General features: G+C 42.1%; 1 protein-coding gene across 1 annotated transcript in view; it reads left to right on the top strand.

Annotated features, from left to right (window-relative positions):
- AFG2A (AFG2 AAA ATPase homolog A) overlaps positions 1-24,287 on the top strand; it is a 205,478-nt gene that overhangs the window by 37,727 nt on the left and 143,464 nt on the right. The window contains exons 12-14 of the mRNA XM_069104864.1: positions 3,547-3,600; positions 5,378-5,457; positions 22,691-22,817. Coding sequence (XP_068960965.1) covers positions 3,547-3,600; positions 5,378-5,457; positions 22,691-22,817 — 261 coding nt within the window. The remainder of the gene's footprint in view (positions 1-3,546; positions 3,601-5,377; positions 5,458-22,690; positions 22,818-24,287) is intronic.

The raw sequence follows: 24,287 nt of genomic DNA, 5'->3' as shown, positions 1-24,287 counted from the left end.
TCATTTGATCTTCATAATAACTTGTGAGTGAGTGATGTGCTTAATATTCTTCCCAGATGAAGAAACTGAGTCAGAGAGGGCAAGTGATTTACCCAGGGTCACACAGTGAGTAAGTGTCTCATCAGGGCTCAAACTCTGGTCTTCCTGACTCCAAGACTAAAGTTTTTATCAGTTATGCTGCCTCGCTCCTTACTGAGGCCCATGAAACAGTAAAAGGTAGTACCTTTTCCAAGAACACTAACACAGATTAACAGCTGGGAAAGCCTGTCTTGATGCACATATCCTACAGTCTGAAATCTTATAGAAACCTAGGATTTTAGAGCTGGGAGGAGCTTTAGAGGTCATTCTCATCTAGGTGGGATGAGGTGGCCCCTGAACCCTTTATACCTCTAGCATCCAGTGATCCTCTGACATTTAAGAAATATATAATTCACTAAACATTTATTAAGCTCCTACTATGTGCCTGGTACTGTGTTAAATGAGGGGGATATTTAAAAAAAAAAACATAAAAGATAGTCCCTGCCCTCAAGGAGCTTATGATCTAATGCTGAGAGGAGCATGTGATATCAGAACAAGGCATAGTAGACCAATGGTTTGCATGCTGCCCTGTAACTTAGGTGATATTCATAGGATCTTAGCTAGAAGGGGATTGGAAGTCGTTTAATCCAACCTGCTCATTTTATGGAGGACAAACCTGAGGCCCAGGCAGCTGAGGTGACTTGGTCTAGGTCCCATAGCTCGAGGTGTAGAAGCTGGGATTTGGATCCAGTTCTTAGGACCCAAAGGAAGACCTCCAGCATCTTGGATGGCTTGATGAAGAATTTATAGGGGAACAGAATGGTGTGGTGTCGGAACACGTGAGATCAGTTTGGGAGGGAGTAGCCAGGAGTCCACTGAAATCTCGAAGTCTGGTTTTTCTGCCTTTTCCCCTCCCTCTCCATCACCTCGTGTTACTTCTTGCTGCATCTCATAACCCATTTCTAGCATCATCTTCCCATTTTTCACTAACTCTTGTCAAAGGAAACATGACCTACTTTAACAAAGGCAGGTGTGTGGAAAGCATATGACAAGCTATAGGGCCTTATACATTTTATACTGGCATGTAGACCCCTGCCTATTCTCTGAGTTAGTTCCTTTACTCCAGCCTGCCCTCTCACTGGAAGGTCTAGTTCCCAGGGCAGAATCAGCGCCATGTTAAACTCAGATTCTCTCAGGATCCTAGAAGTAACCCTTTTGGAGGAATATACTCTGCCCTACTTGTGACTTTAGCTCTCGAGCCCCCATGGATTTGTTTCCATTGATACAAACTAGGCATAGTAACACTTGTATCTTAACCATAATTATTTACTTAGCAATAAAGGAAAGGCACTGATAATAGCATTATATATATATTGAAACAAATGCAGTAATAATTAATATATTATGACCCATGCATAAGCTTGTGTCATTTTTCCACCAGGGTGCTCAGTATCTGTAGGGGAGGGTCACTGCATTTTTAGGAACTGACAAGAAAGCATCTGAGGAAGGAAAACTTCTGGGACCGAGGTAACTCACAACTCTGGACTGCAGGCTTTGACATCATGAGCTCATTCAGGAACTTCTGTACTGCCCAAAGCTACTTTTCTGCTGATTGTTAATACTCAGGGGTCTCTAGCTCTATTCCTGAGCTGATGTAACATTTACAAATTCACTCAAATTACAGTTGCCTTTAAGAGGGTGCTGAGGAAGTATTACTTCTTAATTTTCAGAACAGCCAAATTGGTGTAGAGCTCATCAAGCTGACTTTCTCTCGGCAGTATAAGCTAGCTCAGCCTGGTGTTCACCGACCAGAATGCTGTGTTGTCCAATCTAATTACAGCAAATAGAATTCCCAGCACAACAGCCCAGGCTGACTCTCAAGTTCTTCCATTACCAGGCTTGGGAATCACCCCATTAAATATCAGCATCTCTTCCTAGACAGTAGCTGTCCACTCTGTCCTCTGTCTTTCTGCTTTTCTCTCAAACCAGAGTGGACAGCAGAGAGTATCAGTCACTTCTGAAATCCTTACCTCTCTCAAGCCCTAGGGAGAACTGAAGAGCAGTATTTGGAATGCCAGGCTCAGTCCTGTGTGGTTGTGTTACTCCCAATAAGTCAGGAGTCATGTAGCTGAAGCCTTCTGTTACCTGACTGCTCCTGATAGAGCTGATTTTGACTCCCTGCTTTTTCCTTAACCTTCATTTGTCAGCCCAGCTACTTGTCCTTTTTAGTGGCTTAAATCAGAGCCTCCTGGAGCTTGTTAAGTTATTTTTCACTTCAACAACCATATTTCTCTTATGATATCAACAGTCTCTTAAAAACCATATCCTGGTCTCCAAAAAATTTTCTAATTTTTTTGTTTTACCTTCTTATGTCTTATAATTGTGATATGCAAATGAACTAAAGGACCCTGAGGACCTGGGACTCCCAGTATAGTACAGCATCTCATTTTGTATACTTGAGAGTGTTTCTGTATACTCATGTATTTCCAATTGTTCGTAAACACAAGTTTGTTTTTCTGCCTCTTAAGCCATCAAACTGCTTTTATACAAATGAGACAGCATCTACAGACAAGACAACATTTGTAACGCTCTTCACACATTGCCTGGTACACAGTGGGTGTGTAATAAATGCTTGTTCCCTTCCCATTCCCTTAGTCTTTGCATTAATTCCATAGTCCATTTCTGTCCCAAACTGCTTAGGTCCTAATGAAAGCTGCTTTACTTCCTACAGACGTTAGCAGTTTTTATAAAAGCAAAATTCTTTTCCTTCTTCTTTCAGGCATCCAAATGTCCGCTGGACAGAGCCAATATCTTACATCCTTTGCCACTTCATTTGAGTCTTTTTCTTTATACAAAGGTGCTTTTCTTGCCCCTTCTGACATGCAACTGCTCTGTATGAAAAGAACAGTGCCCTAAAGGGGACTGTAGTTTATGAGAACTGTGTCCAGTGAGTATAACTTTCCTCTTGAGTGAGGGCCCGAGGGGCTTTCCTGGTACTAAAGGGTACGGGCTTCTCAGTACACCCATGTTGTAACATCTATTTTGGCTTCTGAGAGACCTCTGTGGTTTCCTTCCTGGATCCTGATGTATTTCAGAAAGTTGATGTTTCCAATTAAGTAAACTTCAGATGAATGAAGTATTTTTCTTTTGGTTGAGGTTGGGAAGAAAAGACCAGGGAATGCTTATCAAATGTGCTTTTACCTCATGCAGAGTGATGCCATAAGAACCAATATTTTTCGAGTTGTGGTTTTCAGAGTTTCTTGCATTCAAGTTCAGATACCAAAGAGATGTTTCCAGTCTTTAATCTCCTGACCAAACCATGTGAGTGTGAGTGTTTATTTAATGGGCACCAGCTTCACTGTAACCTACTGAGAAATGTAGTCGTCCATGGCATATACAGTGTCATTACTCTCTAAGGCATCTGCAATATTCAGTGGAAACAGAACACCAACAATTTCCCTTTATCTCACAGGAAGGAAACATTTGGACTTGTAAATTCTAACCAGTTGGCATTTTCTTTTCTTTCAGGGACCTGAATTAATGGATAAATATGTTGGTCAGTCAGAACGTGCAGTCAGAGAGGTAAATGGTGCTAGTATCTATTTATCTGTTTATATTTCTTTCTGTCTGTTTGATCTGGACTTGGATTCCATTCCTGTGGGAAAAAAGGAAGGAAAGAGAGAGGGGGAGAAAGAAGGATGGAGGGAGGAAGGGAGAAAAGGAAAGATAGAAGAAAGGAAGGAGGGAAAGAAGAAAGAAGGAAGGAAGGAAGGAAGGAGGGAAGGATTAATAAATTCTTTAATATGTTTCAGGCACTGCTAAGCTCTTTGTTATGTCATTTAATCTTTACAACAACCCTGGGAAGTATGTGCTATTTTATAGTTGAGGAAACTGAATCAGGTAGACAGAGGTTATGTGACTTTCCCAGGGTCACACAGCTAGGAAATATCTGAGGCTGGATTTGAACTTGGGTCTTCCTGACTCCAAGCCTAGCATGCTATCCCCTGGCCCACCTGGTTTTCTCTATTTATTTGCTTTGGCCATCGATCACTTTAGTGTCCATCTTTTTATCTTTAACATTCAGTGGGCCCACAAGTCGTACCCTATATTTCCCCTGAGCAGATGTGTTTTACCTTTGCTTGGACCTCTGTCCCCTCCCTTTGGGCCACCTTGTTTGGTGGTTCCCCTTTCATTCCTTGACTTCTGTCCATTTCTCATGCCATTGACCATGGCTGTGCTTCTCACCACAGCTATATCTCAGGCCTCAGAAGTCGTGTGCATTTTTGATCTGACCATAGAGTTGAGTGTGTAGGGCATAGTTTTATATTACATGGACTTATGGATGCCTCAGTTTGGTGGAATCCAGTGTCTTTCTATTTTTGTAAGCATCCTGGATAAAGAGACTTTTGTCTGTTTTGTCCAAGATAACACTTACATAGTTAGAATGGCAGAAGACAAATGGACTGCTTTGATAGCTACAAAACATTTAAAATTCTAGAGGAGAGTCTAAAGCACATGGGAGAGGGTATTGTGGAGAATTCGGGGAAGAGATGGTCCACAAGCAGGCATGAATCTCAAGAAGTTCTCACTGTTGGCATGAATCTCAAGAAGTTCTAACATTTATTAGAATGTAAACTTGTGGGTCCTGGTCAGTATATATTCCCAATGTCTTTGCATAGTTGAGATTTAGTCATGTTTATAGAATTGAATTATGAATGAATCTTTTAACTCAAGGATCTACCTAGGCTTTAAATATTAAAATCACACCATGGAGGAATCATGGTACAGGGAAAAGAGGAAACAAAGAACTTGGGTTCAAATCCAGCTCCAACACTCTCTTTGCTAATTTTGGACAAATCACTTTTCCTTTCCTGGGTCCAAGTAAAGTGAGGGCTGGATGGCCCATGAGATTCTTTCCAGATCAAAATATATGAACCTGTGTCAACAACAACATTATTATAAATAATAATATATATATTTTTTGCTTTTTTTTTTGGAGGGGGGAGGTAGGGCAATTGGGATTAAGTGACTTGCCCAAGGTCACACGGCTAGGTTTTATTTTGTTTTGTTTTGTTTTTTTGGTGTTTGTGTGTTAAGCGTCTGAGGCTGGATTTGAACTTAGGTCCTTCTGACTCCAGGGCCGGCACTCTATTCACTGAATCACCTAGCCTCCCCTATAAATAATAGTGATGGCTTACTGACTTAGGACTTTGGTTCCTATGCTAAAGGCTAGCTCCAATAAGTGTTTATTATTCTCCTACCATGTGCTAGGCAGTGTGTGTGCGTGTAGGAATGTGGCTGCGTCAGAACATTCACTGTTGTGGTTTGATGTTTGAGCTCATTGGACTGTCTATTCCAGATCTTCAGGAAAGCTCGAGCAGTGGCCCCATCAATTCTTTTCTTTGATGAGCTTGATGCCTTAGCAGTTGAAAGGGGCAGGTAAGAAATGCTACTCTTGAGTCTTCTCACGTTTCTCTTTTTGTTGCCTGGGTTTCAAGATGGCGGTGCATTGACTGAAAGTGTGTGGGGTAGGAGCCCTCATGGAGTGCTCAGACTGGGGACACAGCAGTTGAAGATGAAAAATAAAATCATAGGTGAAATAAAAGCTTGGAAGGTAAAAAATGGAAGGAGAATAAATAGTTTAGAACATAAGATAGAAAACTTTACCTAAGTGAGGGACACCTTGAAAAATAACATAGAACAAACATCTTAGCAGTAACTCCCTGTTATAACAAGGAATATTAGAATGAAGTCAAAAGATTGAAAATATATCTACTATAAAAAACTAATTGGTAAGCAGGTTGAAGGTAGTTTAAGAATTATTAGACTCCTTGAAAACTATAACTATGCTAAAAACCTCTACGTAATATTTGAAGAAATCTTGAAAGAAAAGTCTTCTGAACTATTTGAAACAGTACAAAGTGAAAGTGGGGGAAAAATTACTAATCACTTCGTGAAAGAAACCCCAGATTGGAAATATCCAAGAATGGTATTTCCAAAGTTATAGCTTCCAAGTTAAAGGGGGAAAAATACTGTAAACAACAATCCAAGAATTCAGGAACCAAGGAAGCCCTGGTCAAGACAAGATTATTCCACATCTACCGTAAAGAGGGAAAATCTTGGAATACTACATTCTAAATGGGACGGATTGTAGAGGAGCAGGAAACTCTCGTCTACTACTCAAATGAGATAATATGTAAAAAGTGCTTAGCATAGTGCCTAGAATATAGTAGCCATATAGAAATGCTTATTCTCTTCTCCTGCCCCTTCAGAAAGATTTAGACACGGCACCAGATGCAGTCTAGATTGGCACGTCTAAGAAAAAGGCCTTCCATCTTTAGGGTATCCTTGGTTTCTTTGGAGACTCAGCTTCAGGCGCTCACTCTTAAATGAAACCCAGTTTAACCTCAGTGTCCCTTCCCTCAGAAATCATTTTCTTTAATTTTGTTTATGTTATTTATCCTTGTTTTCCCCCAAGTACAGCTTGGTGAGCTCCTTAGGGCATTCTTGGATAGAATTTTCTACCTAGAAGTCACCGCATTAAGAAGTGTTTTCCACTAGAAAAAAGAGATTGGAGGTGCCCACTTGTCGTTCATTCTTGAAATCCCGTTATTGTTCGGTCATTTTTTGGTCATGTGTGAATCTTCATGACCCAATTTGTGGTTTTCTTGACAAAGATACTGGAGAAGTTTGCCATTTCCTTCTCCAGATCATTTTACAGATGAGGAAACTGAGATAAACAGAAGTGACTTAACCAGGGTCACACATCTAGTAAGTGTCTGAGGCTAGATTTGAACTCAGTCTTCCAGACTGTAGGCCCAGCGCTCTATTCACTGCACCACCTAGCTGCCCACAGCTAGGATTCTCCAAATTCTTTTGAAGATGAAGGGGTGCTTTCAGCAAGGAAATAGCTCAATTTAACCTTAACGGATCAGAGAAGAAAAATCACCCAACAGGCTTTGCTTGTTCAAAAAGTGAATATGGCCCCCGCCTTCCAAGTTGTTTTTGGAACCTGAAAAAGACCAAATATGAAACACATGTGGGAAAAATGCGTGCAGCAGAACTGTCATACGACGCATCCAACTTTAAACATTACGGGAAAATCGACAAGGCCCTTGTTAAAAATAGGACCTTGTTTAGAGGCCTGGTTTGCACAATAGACATTTGCAAATGCATCCAAGAGGCTGACCATCTGCAGCGTCTGGAGACCAATCTCCTGTGTTCTTCCTAGTCACACTGAAGCATTCAAGGGGACACCTGTTTGTATGGTTTGCCCTTTCCCCTTTGTGCCTTGTTCAAGGTGAGAACAAAACCTTCCAGATGACTTTCTGGGATTTTATTCTCTCTCTTTCTCTTTTTTTAAATGATATTTCTGGTCATGCTTTTTCTCTCACTAATTGATAGCTCTGTAAAGGGGGGAGATGTAGGCTGATGAGTGGATCTTATGCACATGCGTCCTGTGTTGGGACTTGTAGAAATTGCAGGGTGTGTGTGTATGTGTGTGTGTGTAGAAAGAAGGAGTGAGGTAATGCAGTAGATAGACTGCTGGACCCAAAAGATCTCAAGTCAAATCCAGCCTCAGCTGGGTGACCCTGGACAAGTCTCTTAATCCTTTTTGCCTCAGTTTCCTCATCTGTAAAATGAGCTAGAGAAGGAAATGTCAAAACACTCCAGTATCTTTGCTGAGAAGACCCCAATGATATCACAAAGAGTTGGAGATGACTGCAAATGACTGAACAACAACAAAAAACTATAGTGAGACCAAAACCCCAGGCATAACCACTGCCCACAATTACCCAGATGTAACACTAATTTTAGAAAGCCTAAGAACATTTTTAGAGATGGCACTATCCCTCTTACTCATCATCTCCAACTACATGGAATGAAAAGTTTTTAAAATATAGGGCTCTCTAGTTAAAGGAGAGAAAATCATGTGGAAAGGAGAGGAGGTATGTATCATTGCTATTGAACTTGTCCTGGGATGCTTCCATTGATAATACAGAAGATAACCTTGCAGCCTAGTGTTTTTGTTCAGCCAAAGAAAATCACCTTTTATCTTCTGTATGATGATGGTCCATGGAGCCCCAACTATAAAAGAGTAGTGCCTTGTTTCCAGACAGTCTTTCAAATTCCCGTCAAAGATCAGAGGAATGGGATGGTGCTGAGAGCACTGATTACAGGAAAAGCCCACATTTTCATGTAGCGTTTTTGTGGTTTGCACAGTGCTTCTCTGGCAACAAGCCTGATGTGCAAGGGCTACATTCATCATTTTGTAGATGACAGGATATCAGAGCTGGAAAGGACCTTAGAAGTCCCTTTTATCCATCCATGCCTGATCAGGAATTCCCTCCACGGTGCTGCCTGTCATTTGCTGGACCTCTAGCAAAGAGAGGCTTCCCAGGCAGCTCACTCTACCTTTGGATCACTCTAATTGTGAAGTTTTTCCTCAGATCAGGCCTCAATTAGCTTCTTTGTAACTTTTGCCATTATTTTTAATTCCCCTCCCCTGTGGCCAAGCAGAACCCAGTGCCTTGATAGAGTGCTGCCATTTTCCCCTCTAAATCTTCTGTTTTTCAGGCTGAACACCCCCAGTACTTCAGAGGATCCTCCTATGGCAAGCTCTTTGATCTCATATCCTATTCACTTGCCTCCTAATAGGTTTTTAATCTCCTTCCCCAAATGTGGCACCCAGGGCCAGACGCAAAGTAGAAACAGGTGTAATCATGTTCCCATGGTCATATCTAACAGGTAAAGATTAGAGCAAGGATTCATATCCGGGTTTTCTGCCTTCATAATTCGCTAGATTTCACACTGCCCCCAGAGAGGCTAGGGCTGGATTTCAGGGCCTGGGAATCACCTTGACAGACATGTCAGTTGAATGCCTGGGAGGTGAGGAGATTCTCAGGTGAGATAGTCTAGGGGGAGGAGAAAAGAAGACCCTGGGCAGAGCACTGGGGGACTCCCTGAGTTAGTGGGTATGCCTTGGATGAAAGGAGTGGTCAGACAGGTAGAACGAAGAGAGAACCGTTTCATGAGAGCCTAGAGAGGAGGGCAAATGTAGGGAAGAGGCTGGCCTGGCCCAGTGTCAGATGTTACAGAGCGGGCATTGGGAAGGGGCAGTTGCATCTGACAGTTCGAGAGCATTGATGACTTTGAAGTGAGCAGTTTCAGGTGAAGGATGAAGTCAGGTTTCATAGGGTTTTGAATCAGAGAGAAGGGAGTTAAGTTGTAGGAGGCTGGAGGCCAGTGGGAGGAACAGTAGAGAGCTTTCCGATGGGGGTTACCTGAGAGGGGGAGGAAGGTAGAGGGCAGTAGCTCGTGGGGCTGCTTGAATCAATTGGGGGTTTTTAAGGATAGGGGTGAAGATGGGCATGTGTACAGGCAGCTGGAAAGGAGCCAGTAGATAGGGAGACATTGAAGGCCAGATAGGGAGACATTGAAGGCCAGAGAGACTATGATGGGAGTAATCAGAATGGGATGAGTTTAAGGATTTGTGTAGAGGGGTTTTCTGGGCAACAATGGCCACCTCTTTATGTCAGGGAGATGTATGAGATGAAGAAGGTGGAAGGGGTTCTCATCAAAAGGCCTCCCTGTTTTGGGTGAATGTGAGGAAAGTCCTCAGCTGAGGGAGGGAAGGGGAATGCCATGAGAGGTGTGTAGGGAGACAAAAATATTTGGAACAGCCCCGTGTTGAGTAGCTGCAGGGAGGACTCAGCTGGGGTTATGTAACAAATTAGAAGTGGACCTAATAAATACAGGTTCATAGCTTGTTCACGCTGATTTAGCAGCATAAAATAGGAGTGAATGAGGCAGGTAATGAGAGTGAATTCAAGGCTGGAGCTTGGCAAGACATGATTGGCAACAGGACAAAAGGGCAGGGAATTCAAGTATATAGGAGAGAGTTGGACTGATTCACCAAGGGTCAAGGGGAGGAGAGTGTCGCCAGTCCAGAGGTCATGGGAAAAGACCTGAGAGATGGAAGGATTGGAGGTCGTGATGCAGGTGAAGGTGATTTAGAGTTGTAAGACAGAGGAGAAGATGGAATGATGGGAGATTAGTGATGGTGTGGAAACGGCTGTTCTGAGCCGGAGTAGAGGAGTGGCTTATGGGGACTGAGTAGATTAGGAAGTGGAAAGTCCCCGAGTATCAACATGTATGTTGAACACCCTCCCTTAATATGAAGACAGGAGTTAGAGAGAACAGGACTGTGAGCAAGGAAGGAGAGAGTCACAGGGATTCGAAGGGGTGACGGTCACCAGGATCTGAACTGAGCTACAAGTTTGTGCCGTTTGACAGGCAGTTTTCAAGGGAAGGAATCCAAGCTCTCTATAGCCAGGGGAAAATGTCCCAAGTCACTACAATTAGAGAAAGGCACATTTAAGTGATTCCAAGATTCTGATTGGCAAAGATTACCAAATAGGAAAATGATAAATGTTGACGGGGCTGTGGGTAAGCAGACACGGTGGTGCATGGCGAGGCCATCTGTGAATGGGTCCTACCATTCTGGAAAGCAGTTTGGAATTACACACAAAATGTTACTAAACAGTGAGTGCCCTCTGACCCAGATACTCCCCTGCGAGGCCATAACCCAAAACAGATCAAAGAAATGGGGAAAGGGCCTTATGTACAGACGTCTGTAGCAGCTCTTTTTATGGTGGCCAGAAACCCCTGGAAACTAAAAAGGAAGAAGAATGAGTCATGAGTTGTGGTCAGTGAATATGGGGGAGTGCCGTGGTGCTTTAAAGAATGAAGAAGCAGATAACTTCAGAGAGATGTGGAAGGCCTTGGACGATCTGATAACGGGAGAACAATTTATACCGTAACATCAACGTTAGAAAAATAAACAACTTTAAAGACATGAATTGATGAAGGATGAAATGAGGAGAAACAGGAGAGCCAGTTATACTGTAATATCAATATTTGAATGAACAACTTTGAAGACTTATAAACTGACGTAGAAGGAAATGAGCAGAGCCAGGGGGACAATTTATACAGCGAGAGTGAAGGTAAATAATTTGGAAAGCTCCGAGAATGCAAGTCAACACAAGGATCAGTCGTGATTCCAGCAGAGTGATGATGAAACATGCTTCCCACCTCCTGAGAGAGTGGTGATGGATTTAGGGTGCAGAACAAGACACACACATGCACTCTTCCTATGCAGCCAATGAGGGAATTTCTTTTGCTTGACTATCCATATTTGTCACAATTTGTTTTTCTTTTCTCTCTTTTTCCCCCCGCAAAGCAGTGGGGCTTGGGAGGGAGAGAAAATAGATTTCTGTTAATTTAAAAAACAGCTTTTTAAAAATAGCGAGGTTGGGAGGGGTGATGCAGATGTGGAAAGTTGTGGGTACTTTCAGATGAGGTCACTGTATTGTTAGTTTTGCTTGATTCTTTTACTTAGTTACTGGAGACCTCTCTGGGACTGGAGGGGATGACCTGGGAGCGTTTGTAATGTGAAAAGAAAACAGATGAATAAAGCTTTTTAAACTTTGCATTATTTGGATTTCAAAGAAGGTGGGTTTGTGGAGTGCCAGTGAAAGAGGGTGCTGTATACAGCTCGTGCAGTTTTTCATGGCCATAACATTTTCTGGACCTCATCAGACAGTGATGGGTACCAGGGGGATCCTAAATTCCCCAGGCACTAACTGGATTTTAAATATTGTGGAAACCCAGATGGATTGGGAAAACATACAAAGCAACAAAAACTTAAAACAAAGGAAATTTCTGACTAATATTAGGCTACCCCGATGAGCCATGGGCTTCATTTGTTTAAAGAATGTCATGTCCTTTTGAAGACTTCCAGGAAAAAAAAAAGATCAGCACCAGATTACACCCATATGACCAGGCCTGAGATGTTTTCTTTTGGCTAATGTCACTCTCCTTTCACGAAGGGGACGACTTTTGCAAAGGTGGGCTCAGCAAAGCATTGTGGGTCTCTCGTTCTTGCTGCCTTGACCACACAAAGCTTCATTTGTCCAACTAGCAGATGAGGCCCAAGGAGACTGCCTGTTAGGTAGAACTGTAAGGGAGGGTTGACCAGGGCTTTGGATAAAGGCATCACAGCTTGTCTGTCTCTGCTTAATGTGAGAAGTCTTGCGCCTTGGAGAAGAGACATGGTTTGTCTTCCTGGGAACAGTTCTACTATCCCCAAAGACCTTGCAAGATGCCTCTTAAAATCCAGTTGTATACTTTTTGTGAAAGGATTTCAAAGGGACTAAAATCACTCTGAAAATAGCCATAATCATAGGCCCCATTTCTGTGTTGCTTGTGAGATTTAGAGAGGTCTCCCTTCAGCCTCAGAAAAACCTTGGGAGATGGGTGCTATTCTTATCCCCATTTTACAGGCGAAGACACTGAGATTCAGGAAACTTCAGTGAATTTTCCAGGGACGTAAATATAGTAATTGCTTGAGACAGAATTTCAGTTTATTAATGTATCCACTGCTCTGATCTGTCGCTGATATAAAATGTTGGTTTCTGTAATTTGTAAAATGAGTGTGTAATCTGGTCGTGATTTTTTTTTTTTCTGGAAGTCTTCATGGAGTTCTTTACAAATGAAATTAGAATCTTGGCAGTGGGGAAAATGATTCCATTTTTTTAATGAGCATTCCTGGGATCAGAGATTGAGAACTGGAAAAGACTTTAAAGGTTAGCTAGGTGGCGCCATAGTGAATAGAGCGCTGGGCCTAGAATCAGGAAGACTCATCTTCTCTAGTTCAAATCTGGCCTTAGACACTTCTAGCCATGTGACCCTGGGCAAGTCACTTAACCCTGTTTTCCTCAATTTCCTCATCTGTAAATGAACTGGAGAAGGAAATGGCAAAGCACTCTAGTATCTTTGCCAAGAAAACCCCAAACAGGGGCACTAAGAGTTGGACATGACTGAAAAATGACTTAACAACAATAACAACAATGATAGGTCTCAAGGCGCTACTTGGATGACCTTGGGGAAGTCATTTCACATCTCTGGTTCTCAGTTTCTTCATCTGTGAAGTGAGAGATGCTTTGACCCTCTGCAGTAGGAAGATGCTGTTAAGGCATAATGAGAGAAAGAACATGTATAAAGGCATTTCAGCCACTCATGGGTTGATCTGGCCGAGTTAAGCAGCTTCAATAAGATCTAGGATAATCTGTAATATTAGCAGCAGTCTCTTAGTATAGCCATTCTCTGGAATTGCCCCCCATTGATGTCTGTAAGGGGAAATAAACTTATTGGGGCCCAGCCAGGTTCCCTTCAGAATGAGGTCTGGCCAGGGCTCTCTGACAAGCTCCATGTTTTCCAGTAACCATAACAATAGCAACAACAGTGGTATAGGAAATGGGGTAAGAAATGGCTTTTGAATGTTGCTGTTTGCTTAAATTCTTCTACCATTTGTTACTGCCCGCATCATTTAAAAACACACGTTTTGTTCGTGGATTTACATTTGTATCACAAAGCTGAATGAAAGGGGGAAAAATTCCATCTCAATTGGACTCTCCCTTGTGAAAATCATTTAGTCAAAACCATTTGATATCGTCACTTCATTTGACAGTATCATACAACATTCTGCCCTGGCAGTGTACCCCATCTCCCAGCATAAGGACTGAAAAATACTCGAATATCTTTGCTTTTTTAGGTAAGAATTTTCTTCCTAGTTGTGAAAAAGGTCAGCATTCATTTTCCCTCTTGTATTTTGTTATTTTTTTAAATGATAGTACCATATATTCATGTGATCAATTTTGAGCTTATTGTGACATGCAAACTGTTAAGACTTTAGATAGCATAGCTGAAAGAGTTAGGTGATAGGACATGGAGTCAGAAAGACTTGAACATGGAGCTTACTTTAGGCATTTGCTAACTATGTCCCTGGGCAAGTCATTTAACTCTTCTTGTCCCATTTCCTCATCTGTAAAAGTAAGGCCAATTATAACACCACTTCAAAGGGTTGAAATAAATGTGAGCATCAGGTGTATTCCATTTTCTTCAACAATAGAAAAAAACAAAAAACGACTCCCTGGCCCTCTCTTTATCTTATTTAATTTTCTGTGACTCTTTAGAGCATTAGTGTTCTAAAGAGACACTTTTCTTCTCTCTTAATTAGAAAGTAAGCCTCTTTCAGTTCAGATACACATGTGTGCTAAAAGGCACATTCTGTATTTACTTTTCTAGTTTCTCTTGCCTCTCATGGTTAGATTTGAGAGTTTCTAACAAATTCTCTTTTTATTAGGAATGTTTCAAATGCCTCTTTTGTAATAAAGATCTGTTCCCCTCTCACTGCCCCCCCACGGCATTAGATTATACTCAGTTTTGCAGGACCCATTATTCTTGATTATAAGGCTTTATCATTTGATTGTTGGAATTATGGTCTAAGCTTTTTTTTCCTTTTCAGTAGTAGTGAGCAAGTCTTGTGTGATCCCAGCTGGTTCCTTAGCACTTGAACTCTTTTTGGCTCCTTGTACTTTTTTTCTTTGACCTTTTACCTCTGGATTTTGGCTGTGACATTCCTGGGAGTTTCCATTTTGGTTTTTTTTTTGAGGAAGTCATCTGTTTTCACTTTGCCTTTTTTTTTCCTTTTGCTTTTTGGAGGGCAATTGGGGTTAAGTGATTTGCCCAAGGTCACATGGCTAGTTTGTGTGTGTGTGTGTGTGTGTGTGTGTGTGTGTGTGTGTTGAGTGTCTGAGGCTGGATTTGAACTCAGGTCCTCCTGACTCCAGGGACGGTGCTCTATTCACTGAGCCACCTAGCCATTGCCCTTTGTTTTTAATAGATCTGGGCAACTTTCACTCATGATTCCTTGAAATCCATGCTTTTTGTTTGGTCATGGATTTCAAGAAATCCTACTGTTGAATTCCCTTTCCTCAACTTGTTTACCAGGTCAGTTATTTGTTTTTTGTTTTTTAACAATAGATATATTTTTTTCAATTTTTCAACCTTTTGAATTTGTTGTAGCATTTTTTTTTTAATTTCATGGAGTCTTTGAATTCTATTGAATTCATTCTCGTTTCAATCAATCAAAAATAAACAGTTATTAATTAAGTGAATTAATTAAAACATGCCAGGCCCTGTACAGATTTATAGAGAATTTCCAATCCAGTGTTTTCCATTTTTTGCATAAGGTTTTCTACATCCTGTTTTTATTGTGTTTTCTCTTTCCAATTCTTTAATCTGGACCTTTATTTCACTTTGACTTCCTTTTGTAAAATCACTTCCTTCATTTCCTCTAGAAAATTTTATCATTCTTATGGCCAAGACATTTTTCCCTCTGTAAAGCTCTTTGTGCTGTTGTGGAATTATTTTCTTCTTCTCCATTTATCTCTTGGGCATCTCTTGAGATATAATACTTCTTCTTAATACTCAGTATCTTCTTCTGCTAACTCAGCCCTTGTCAGGCTTCATTCCCTCCCCTCCTCTTGAATGGTCAGGCCCTGTTTGGTCTTGACCTCTGTTTTCTGTGTTCCAGCTGCCATCTTGTACCTCTCCTGGTATGTCTGAATTCATAGTGCTGGCAAGTTTCAGTCCCCTCTGTTTTGTCTGGTTCAGATAGGGACTTCTTGAAGCATCTCAAGTCAGGCCGCTGATACCCCTGAGGCTTTAGTAGCTTATAGCCTGCTTCTAATGTCCAAGCACTTCTGTTTCTGACCCTCTCCCCTCCCACCAAACTCCCCCCTCAGCCTCCTTCCTCCCATGCCCTATTAGATAACTCTAGGCTTCCTGCCCCTTGAACATTTCCGGTCTGAGCTCCATGGACTTCCAGACTCTCTGCTATATTATTGTCATAGGGCTGTGGGCTCACCACCCCCCTAGCGCTTCCCTGTCCTTGCACTCCAGATCTCCAGTCTTCCTCCTTGCCCGTGCTCTACATGCATATAGGGGACCTTTGGACAGTCTCTCAACAGTGTTTACCTACATCCACCCTGGTTTTCCTGGTAAAACCCCTTTCCCATTAACTGTAGGGTTCTGAATGTCTTTTTGTGTTCTCCCGATGTATATAAAGGCACTTACATTATAATTTCTCTTTGGATATGTTGATCATTATTTGGACTGGTGGCTTTTTTTCCCCAAGCAATGTTGAGGGATATATGAGAGAGTGGGCCTTGTCTGCAACCAATCACTTGGCCATCTTCACTGAAAGTCTGTATTTCATTTAGAGCAGGGGATCTTACCTTGGGGTCTATGAATTTGTTTGTGTATGTATTTAATATTTTAGTAACTATTTCAGTATAATTTGTTTCCTTTGAAATCCTTTATGTCTTACTTTATTCATTTAGACATTATCCTGAGAAGGAGTCCATAGGCTTTTTCAGGTAGGCCATGCCACCATAAAGGTACAGAACCCTTGATTTTAGAAGCAGCACAGAATGGGGGTAGGAGGCAAGCCTTGGAATCGGTAGGTTGCTTAATAAGCTGACCAAGAGCACGGTCATACCTGCCCTTGAGGAAATCAGCTAAGCGGAGGATGGGTCTGATGGGTGAGAGATGTGAGGCAAGAAAACCAACTTGAAGGCTCTTAGGAGTCCAGAAGACCTGGAGTCAGGAAGACCTGAATTCAAATCTTGCCTCAGGCATTTACTAACTGTTTGACCTTGAGCAAGTCACATTACTGTTTGTCTCAATTTCCCCATCTGTAAAATCATCATAATAATAGCCCTTACCTCCCAAGGTCATTTGGAGGATTAAACAAGATGGCATATATAAAGTGCTAGCTATTATTATTATGAATAATAATCATTGTAATATAATTATTCGATTATTGGTATAACTTAATTAACTATATTACTAATTAATGATTATGTAATATAACTGATATATGATAAATATATCATATATAAACATAAATATAACAAATATGAAAGAATATAAGCATAAAATTATGCGCTAATTATTATTACAATTGTGTAATTATTATTATATCAGTTCTGTGTGGTGGGTGCTATGAAATCCTCATTTTGCAGTTGAAGAAAGTAAGGCTGGGAGAGATTAAGCTCTCTGGGATCATGTAGCTGGCGGTTCTCTGAGGTGAGAGAGTCAATCTCACATCTTCCCAAGTAGAAGTACATGTCCCGAGCTTGATCTGCTCGGCCCCCTACTCACACCTGGGAATATCATCCCTGGGATGCAGAATTCTGTCATCTTGGAGCTGAAAGATGCTTTCCAGCTCATCTAGTCCCACTCCTACATTTTATAGAGAATGAAGTGGCTGAGGCCCAAAAGAGGGAGGGAACTTGCCCACAGTCACTCAGCTTGCAAATGCTATGGGGAGATTTGAACCCACATCTCCTGACCCTGAACCAGTGCCCATGCTATACAGAGGTCAGGGCCTGCTATTTTTTTTTTTTTTTGCCTTTGACTCTCCTGTGCAAATTTCAGTACTCAGCACAGAATAGGTACCAAATAAAAGTTTGTTGAATTGTTCTATTTTCTCCTGGTTTTATTTTATTTTTGTTATTGTTGTTTTTTTCTCCTCAAGAATGTTTCTGCCCAGGTTATTGTGTGACTTTTAAATTTCTTTATGGCAGGGGCTCTTAATATGGGGTGTGGCTATCCCCAAGGGGAATGAGCAGCTTTTCTAGGGAGTAAGGGACCTTAAGTTGCTATATTATCCTGTTTAAATTGACCTATTTTATTTTTTCTCTGCCTGTGTCTGATAAAATCTAGAACAAATTTCCTTCCATATTGAATGGGGGTACATGAAGGCTTGCCGAAAGCCAAGAGTGGGTGGGGCTGAAAAGGGGCAGGGTCCTTTGGTTTATAGACATGGACATTTTTCCTCCACATTAAACAGAATCTACCATCAAGCTCATGGATTTTGTTCGCAGCCCTCCCCATTCAAGAGAGCCAGATTCTTTCCACATTCGTTTAGCAAGTACTGAAGACTGTTTTCCAGGTACTCAAAATAATCCTGTTTCTAGCACATGGTCCATTGAGTTGTAGAGATGAGTCAACAAATCAAGTCAAAAAGCATTGATGACTGGTCCGCTACTATGTGTCAGGCACTCTGATGAGCCCTGGGAATAGAAAGGGGGGTAAAACCAGTTCCTGGCCTCAGGGACCTCACAGACTTTTAAGGGAGGGACACCATGTAGACCACCACAAACAGACAAGATGTAGATGAGGTAAATTGAGATAATCTCAAGGCAAAGGAACTAAGATCAAGGAAGACTTCTTGTAAGACAAGGGAAAGACTTCTTGTAGCTGATACTTGAAGGAAGCCAGGAGATGGAGATGAGGAAGGGGAGCCTAGACATGGGGGACAGGCAGGAAAAATGCATGGAATCAGGGGATAGGAGAGTCAAGGAAGCCAGTGTCTCTAGATTGAAGAGCACATGGGGGAAAGTCGAAGGGGAAAGGTAAGGGACAGGCCTGCCATTGAGATGGTGATAACGGGTGACAGAAATTCTATTTGCCTCTGTGCTTTCTCATGGTCTTTTGACTGCCAAGGGCAGAACCAAAAGTCAAATAGGGGTCTCTTTAAGAGAAATGACTTGCCCATGGTCACAGAGGCAGAAAGGCAGAGATGGAGGCCAAAAAGAAGAGACCAAAGGACTGTTGTCATGCTAACTTCTTACCTCCAGGTGGGGCCCAAGGTAAGGATATGAAGAGAATTTCCAAAGCTCTCGAAATCAGGGATTTTCCTTCTTTTGTTTTCCCTGGTTTGGTACATCTAAAGGAGGAGGGTGGTTAGAAAGTCTGACTTGGTGGAGATGGGGCCCAGGGATGCTGCCCTTGGGCCCTTCCCTCCTTCCTGGCCTTACCCGGCCTCATCTCTAAGCATCTTCCGCACTGTCTGCCTGCCTGCTGTCCTGAGCAGGGCATCCTTCTCAGTGACTTATTACTTGACTCCCTTTGGAAACTAATCCAGATGAGTGAGCCTTGGATTCAGTGAACCGTCTCTGGCTGTAAATAATGCTCCATTGGAGAAATGAGTTTCATTGCTTTGTAGTAAACTTTTCCATCCCCTCATTTGTCCCCGTTCTGTAGTTGTGGAAGAAATTCTGCTCCTAAAACCTGTTTTTCATTCTAGAGCTTGGCATGGTCCAAAGTGGTCCTTCAAGTATCCATTCGCTGTTAGATCCTAATGTTCTTTCTACTCTAGAACCTAATTTTAAATTTGTTTTAAGACACCTAAGAGTATGGGTGGTGACTTGTGGGTTTGTCCTTCTTTAACCTGAAGGTTCTGGTCTTTAGAGGCAGCTCATGACCCATTGAATAGATCATTGAGCCTGGAGTCTGGAAGGCCTGAGTTCAAATGCAGCTTCAGAAAATTCCTAGCTGTGTGACCCTGGGAAAGTCACTTAACCTCTATTCATCTCCATTTCCTCAACTGTCAAATGGGGACATAGTTACACAAATAAAAGTCATAAATAATTAGATGTTGCAAATCTTATGGTGTCCTTCATACAGAGCAAGACTTTGGTTTAAGTTTGAGCCAAAGATTAAAAGACTACAATGTGGAATGATGGGACTTTTATCATTCACGTGGCATGGGGCCAAGGGGGAGATGGTAAAACATAGTTTCTCTGCTCATTTCCTCTCATATCCCTGGAATGATAATTCCCATCTGTCTAATAAGGGTTCTAGCACACATAAAGCAACCCCAGGAAGTGACCCCATCTACTATAGGTGTGCCAAAGATGTTTGGGGCTGGAGAAGAGAAAGGTGTGCTGTGTGGAAATAACCCATCCCTTTAGTCATTCCATGCTCTGTGTTCCCATGACCAGCAATGTATCCAAAGCCCAAAAGATGTTCCAACTTTGAAATAAACTAATAAGGTTAAAATGCAGTGAAAACCATAGCATTTTAGGTCCCAAAGGTTCCTTCGACCCCACCAAGGTCATTCTCCTTGTTTCACAGAAGAAGATAAAATGGCTAAGTGATCAGTTCAGCCAGCAAGCATTTATTAAATGCCTAGTGTGTGTTGAGCACTACTCTAAACCCTGGGGTTACAAAGAATGGCAAAAAGTAATGTGTCTTCCTAAGGAGCTCGTGGTCTAATGAGGAAGACAGTATGTGAACCACGCGGTACAAACAAGCCATACACCAGGTTATTTGGAGATAATTAATAGAGGAAAGAGTCTAACAGTAAGGGAGATCAGCAAAGGCTTCTCAGAGAATGTGGGGTTTGAGTTGGGCCTTGAAGGAAGGCAGGAAAGCCTTTGTGAGGAAGTAAGGTATAAGACCATTGGAAAGGCAGGAGGGAAAAGGAGTTTGAATGTCTAACAGAAGGTTTTGTTTTTGATCCTGGAGGCAATGGGGAGCCGTTGGAGTTTATTGAATAAGGGAAGTGAGGAAATAGACAGTAAATCTAGACTAATAATATTACTTACATTTCTGTACTGATTTAAGACTTACAAGGTGCTCTAATCTCAGAAGCACTATGTGACAGAATATTACAAGCGTCCCCATTTTGTGGAAAAGGAGGAAGGGCCCAACAGTGGATTGTAGTCTCTTAAAGACTAGTGTAACTAAGTATTGAGAAGCAAGTATAGTAGAATGGAGAAGAGATTTGGGTTCAAATCCTGCCTCTGTCTGTCTGTGAGACTTTGGACTTGATGTCTTCATCAAGACTTGGTTTCTGAGGTAATTTCTTAGCTGAAAACATTACCTCTTACTTTATTAGGGAAATTGAGGCAATCTGCCATATTCCTTCTTCTCCCCTTCTCATAATACCTTTCCCCACCCTCTCCTCCTTTGTTCCGGTGTCTGATGGAGAGATGCTCCTCTCTGGCAAGGTAAATCCCTCTCCATGCCCCCTTGACTCCATCCCCTCTTCTCTCCTCTCCTCTTCTCCAGCAGATTGCCCCCACCATCATCTCACTCATCATGAGTCCCCACTCACCATGCCTCACTCATCTTCAGTCTTTCTCTATCCTTGTGGCCCACAAATGTGCCCAAGGCTCCATCTCTAAAAACTTCTTTCTGGATCCTACCATGTCCATTAGCTCCCATCTTGTATTTCTTCTCCATTTCTTAATCAAAAGCCTTGAAAATGCCATCTAAATGCACTCTCTCTGTGATTGGCTTCTGGCCTCATTAGTCAGTGGAAGTTACCAAAGATGTTGTCATTACTGAATCGGATGGCCGGTTCTCAATTCCTATCCTTATTTGCCTTCTCCGATATTTGACATTGTTGACATCCTCTTTTCTTGGACACTCTCTTCTAGGTTTTTCTGACACTACCGGTTCCTTTCTCCATTTCTTTCTCTGGATCTTCGTCCAGGTCACGTGGGTGTCCCCAGGGCTCTGCCCTGGACCCTCTTCTCTTCTCCTTTGATGTGATCTTGGTAGCTCCCAAGGCTTCAGTTACCATTTTTATGAAGATAATTGCCAAATCTATACATCCACCCATAGTCTCTCCTAAGTGCCAAGAGTGTGTCACCAACTGCCTATTAGACATCTTGACCTGGATGTCTTGTAAGCAACTCAAACTCAGCATGCCCCAAACACAACTCGTTATCTTTCCTCCCAAACCCTCTGCTCTTCCCTGACTTTCCTATTTCCATCGAAGGGACCGCCATTCTTCCAATACCCAACTCTGTAACCTTCGTGGCGTGTTCTCTTCTTCATTCTCACCCCACACACCCAGTCAGTTGCCATATCTTATTTCTGCCTCCACAGCATCTCTCACAAACTCCTCTCTCCAGTCATTCCCCAACTACCTCCCTAGTAGAGACCCTCATTGTTTTGTGTCTGATCTATTGGAACAGCCTCTTAATTGGTCTTCCTGACTCACGTTTCTCCCTACTCCAGTCCATCTCTTTGGAGTATAAGTCAGGGAGTGGTCCCTCTGGGTCGTAGATTATGTTTGGTTCAGGGACGTTGGGGGTGTCATTCTAAATTGCTTTTCAGAATTGCTGGACCAGCTCACATCTCCTCTAACAGCACCTTAGTATGTCAGTTTTTCCTGTATTCCCTTTTATAATGGTGGCATTAGCTAACATTTATATGACACGTTAAAGTTTGCAATACATATATATGCATATATATATATATATACACACACACAATACAAACATATATAAATACATACTCACAAAAATATATACACATACGTGTGTGTATATAAAATCTCATTTGATTATCACAACAAATTTGAGAGAATGCTCCCCCTCTCCATCTTTACTTGGAATCCTGGGTTTCCTTCAAGACCTAACGTGGGTCTCCTCCCTAAGGAGACCTTTCTTTGTCCCTCCTCCCCACCAGCTTCTAGAGCCTTCCCCTGCATATCCCCTCATATGTGCTGTGGATATATCTTATATATTATACATGTGTGTGTATGTGTTGTCTTCCCCATTAAATGTAAGCTTCCTGATGGCAGAGAAGGTTTGGCTTTTGTCTTTCTATCTCCAGTACTTGGCATAATTCCTTTCATATAGTAAGCCCTTAATAAATGACTGCTGATTGATTGGTTCTTCATTTGGTATTTTTTCGGCTCTTGTGCATGACTCCCAAGAGAGTTGGGGAAATGAGATTTTAAATCCCATTTCCTGCTTTGGCAGAGACTTTCTATGTTTCCATATTCTTCCTTCCTGGCCAGTAATGGATTATGACTGGGGGGGAAATGTCCAGCGAGATCATTTTACACAATTAAAAACGTTTTACTTACTTGTTTCAGAGATGAGGACAATCTTTCCCCCCTTTGTGGATGCAGATGTATTATTTGTATATGCACTAAATTTTTATTTTTGAAATTTAGCTCTTCAGGTGCTGGAAATGTAGCAGATCGAGTTTTGGCCCAACTCTTAACAGAAATGGATGGGATCGAACAGCTCAAAGATGTGATTGTTTTGGCAGCCACCAATCGCCCAGATAAGATCGACAAGGTAAGAAAGCCCAGGGCTCCCAGAATCAGGCTGGGTCCTTTTTACCCAAATGGTTTCTTGATTGCTTTTTCATTTTTAAGGATCGAAGAAGAGAAAGGGGGGAAAATCACCTTGTTTCGGTGGGACATTGGATGTGATTTAATATTCATGAAAGGGTTTGCCAGCCCCTCGGAGTTTCTCTCAATCTTTTTTATTTAAAATTAACTATTTATTTGTTGCTGCCTATTTTTTTTTCCTTTTGTTTCATCACAACCTATTGTAATGCATTGACCCATCTTTCCCTTAGACTTTGTGCTTCATCTGATTTATTTATTGTGAGAGAAAGGAGAATTGTGTAGTAATCAGAGTGCTGAGGTTGGGGCTTCCAGTACCACTTCTGACACCAAGTTAGGTGGTGCACTGGTTGGACCTGGAGTCAGGAAGACCAGAGCTCAATTCAGGCCTCAGACTCTTACCGACTGGATGACTCTGAACATATGGCTTAACTGCTGTCTGCCTCAGTTTCCTCCTCTGTAAAATGGGGATAATAATAGCCCATATCCCCCTGGGTTGTTGTAGAGATCAAATGAGACGATATTTTCACTTTGCAAATGTCAAAGCACCATGTCAGTGCTGGCCGTCATTATTATTGATACCAGTATTATCACTAGGCTTATTAGCTAGCTCTATGACCTTGGGCAAGTCACTTCCCTTTTATATGCCTAAAGTAGTTCCCCTTGATTTAGCTACTAAATCATAGACTGTGTTGGCAGAGGCTTCTTCACGTAGCTATGCCCACTTTTCCCAGATGTCTTTGTAGAGTATCTCCTTTCTTCTATCCAAGTAATTCTGGAATTGAACATTAGCTTTTGGCCTTGCAAAGACATTGATCATGATGTTGACAGCTGGCATTTAAAATTCGTGATGCACTTTACATGTTAACCCGTTTGATCTTTGATTTGGCCCTGTGGGGATCACTGCTATGATTATCCCCATTTTACAGATGAGGAAACTCAGGGATTAAGTGGTTTGCCGGGGGTCACACAGCTAGCCAGGCCTGGAGGTGGATTCAGATTCGGGTCTTCCCATCTCCACATCCTGTACTCTCTTCACTGCAGCTGTGCTCCTGAGGAAGGAGATGCGGAGGTCCGCTGGCACTTGCCTTAATTCCCTTTTGCTTTCTGTCCTGGGCTGCCCTTCCCGTCAGGGCGCTGGAGAAGGGAGCTGCTGATGGTCCAGGAGTGCTTGTCCCAAGGCTGAGCGGTGGCTTTTACCACCATTGCTTGAAGTACCCAATCCCTTCCTTCACAGCGCTATTTCCTTAGGGCATTTGCTGGCTTGTATTGGGTTTTACTTTATGGAGCTTTTGGTCTGGTGGTTTTTGCCCTTTTTTTAAAGGAGAGAGTGAGATGTTATTTTAGAGGGACCCACAAATTAGCCCAGTGCCTTGTATACAGTGAGCACTTCATAAATGCTTATTGCCTGATGGCT

The sequence above is a fragment of the Petaurus breviceps genome, unplaced genomic scaffold, assembly GCF_028583685.1.
Source record: "Petaurus breviceps papuanus isolate PSGF00001 unplaced genomic scaffold, PetGlider_PUasm1.0 689, whole genome shotgun sequence".
NCBI lineage: Eukaryota > Metazoa > Chordata > Mammalia > Diprotodontia > Petauridae > Petaurus > Petaurus breviceps.
This window is presented reverse-complemented; position numbering and strand designations above follow the sequence as displayed.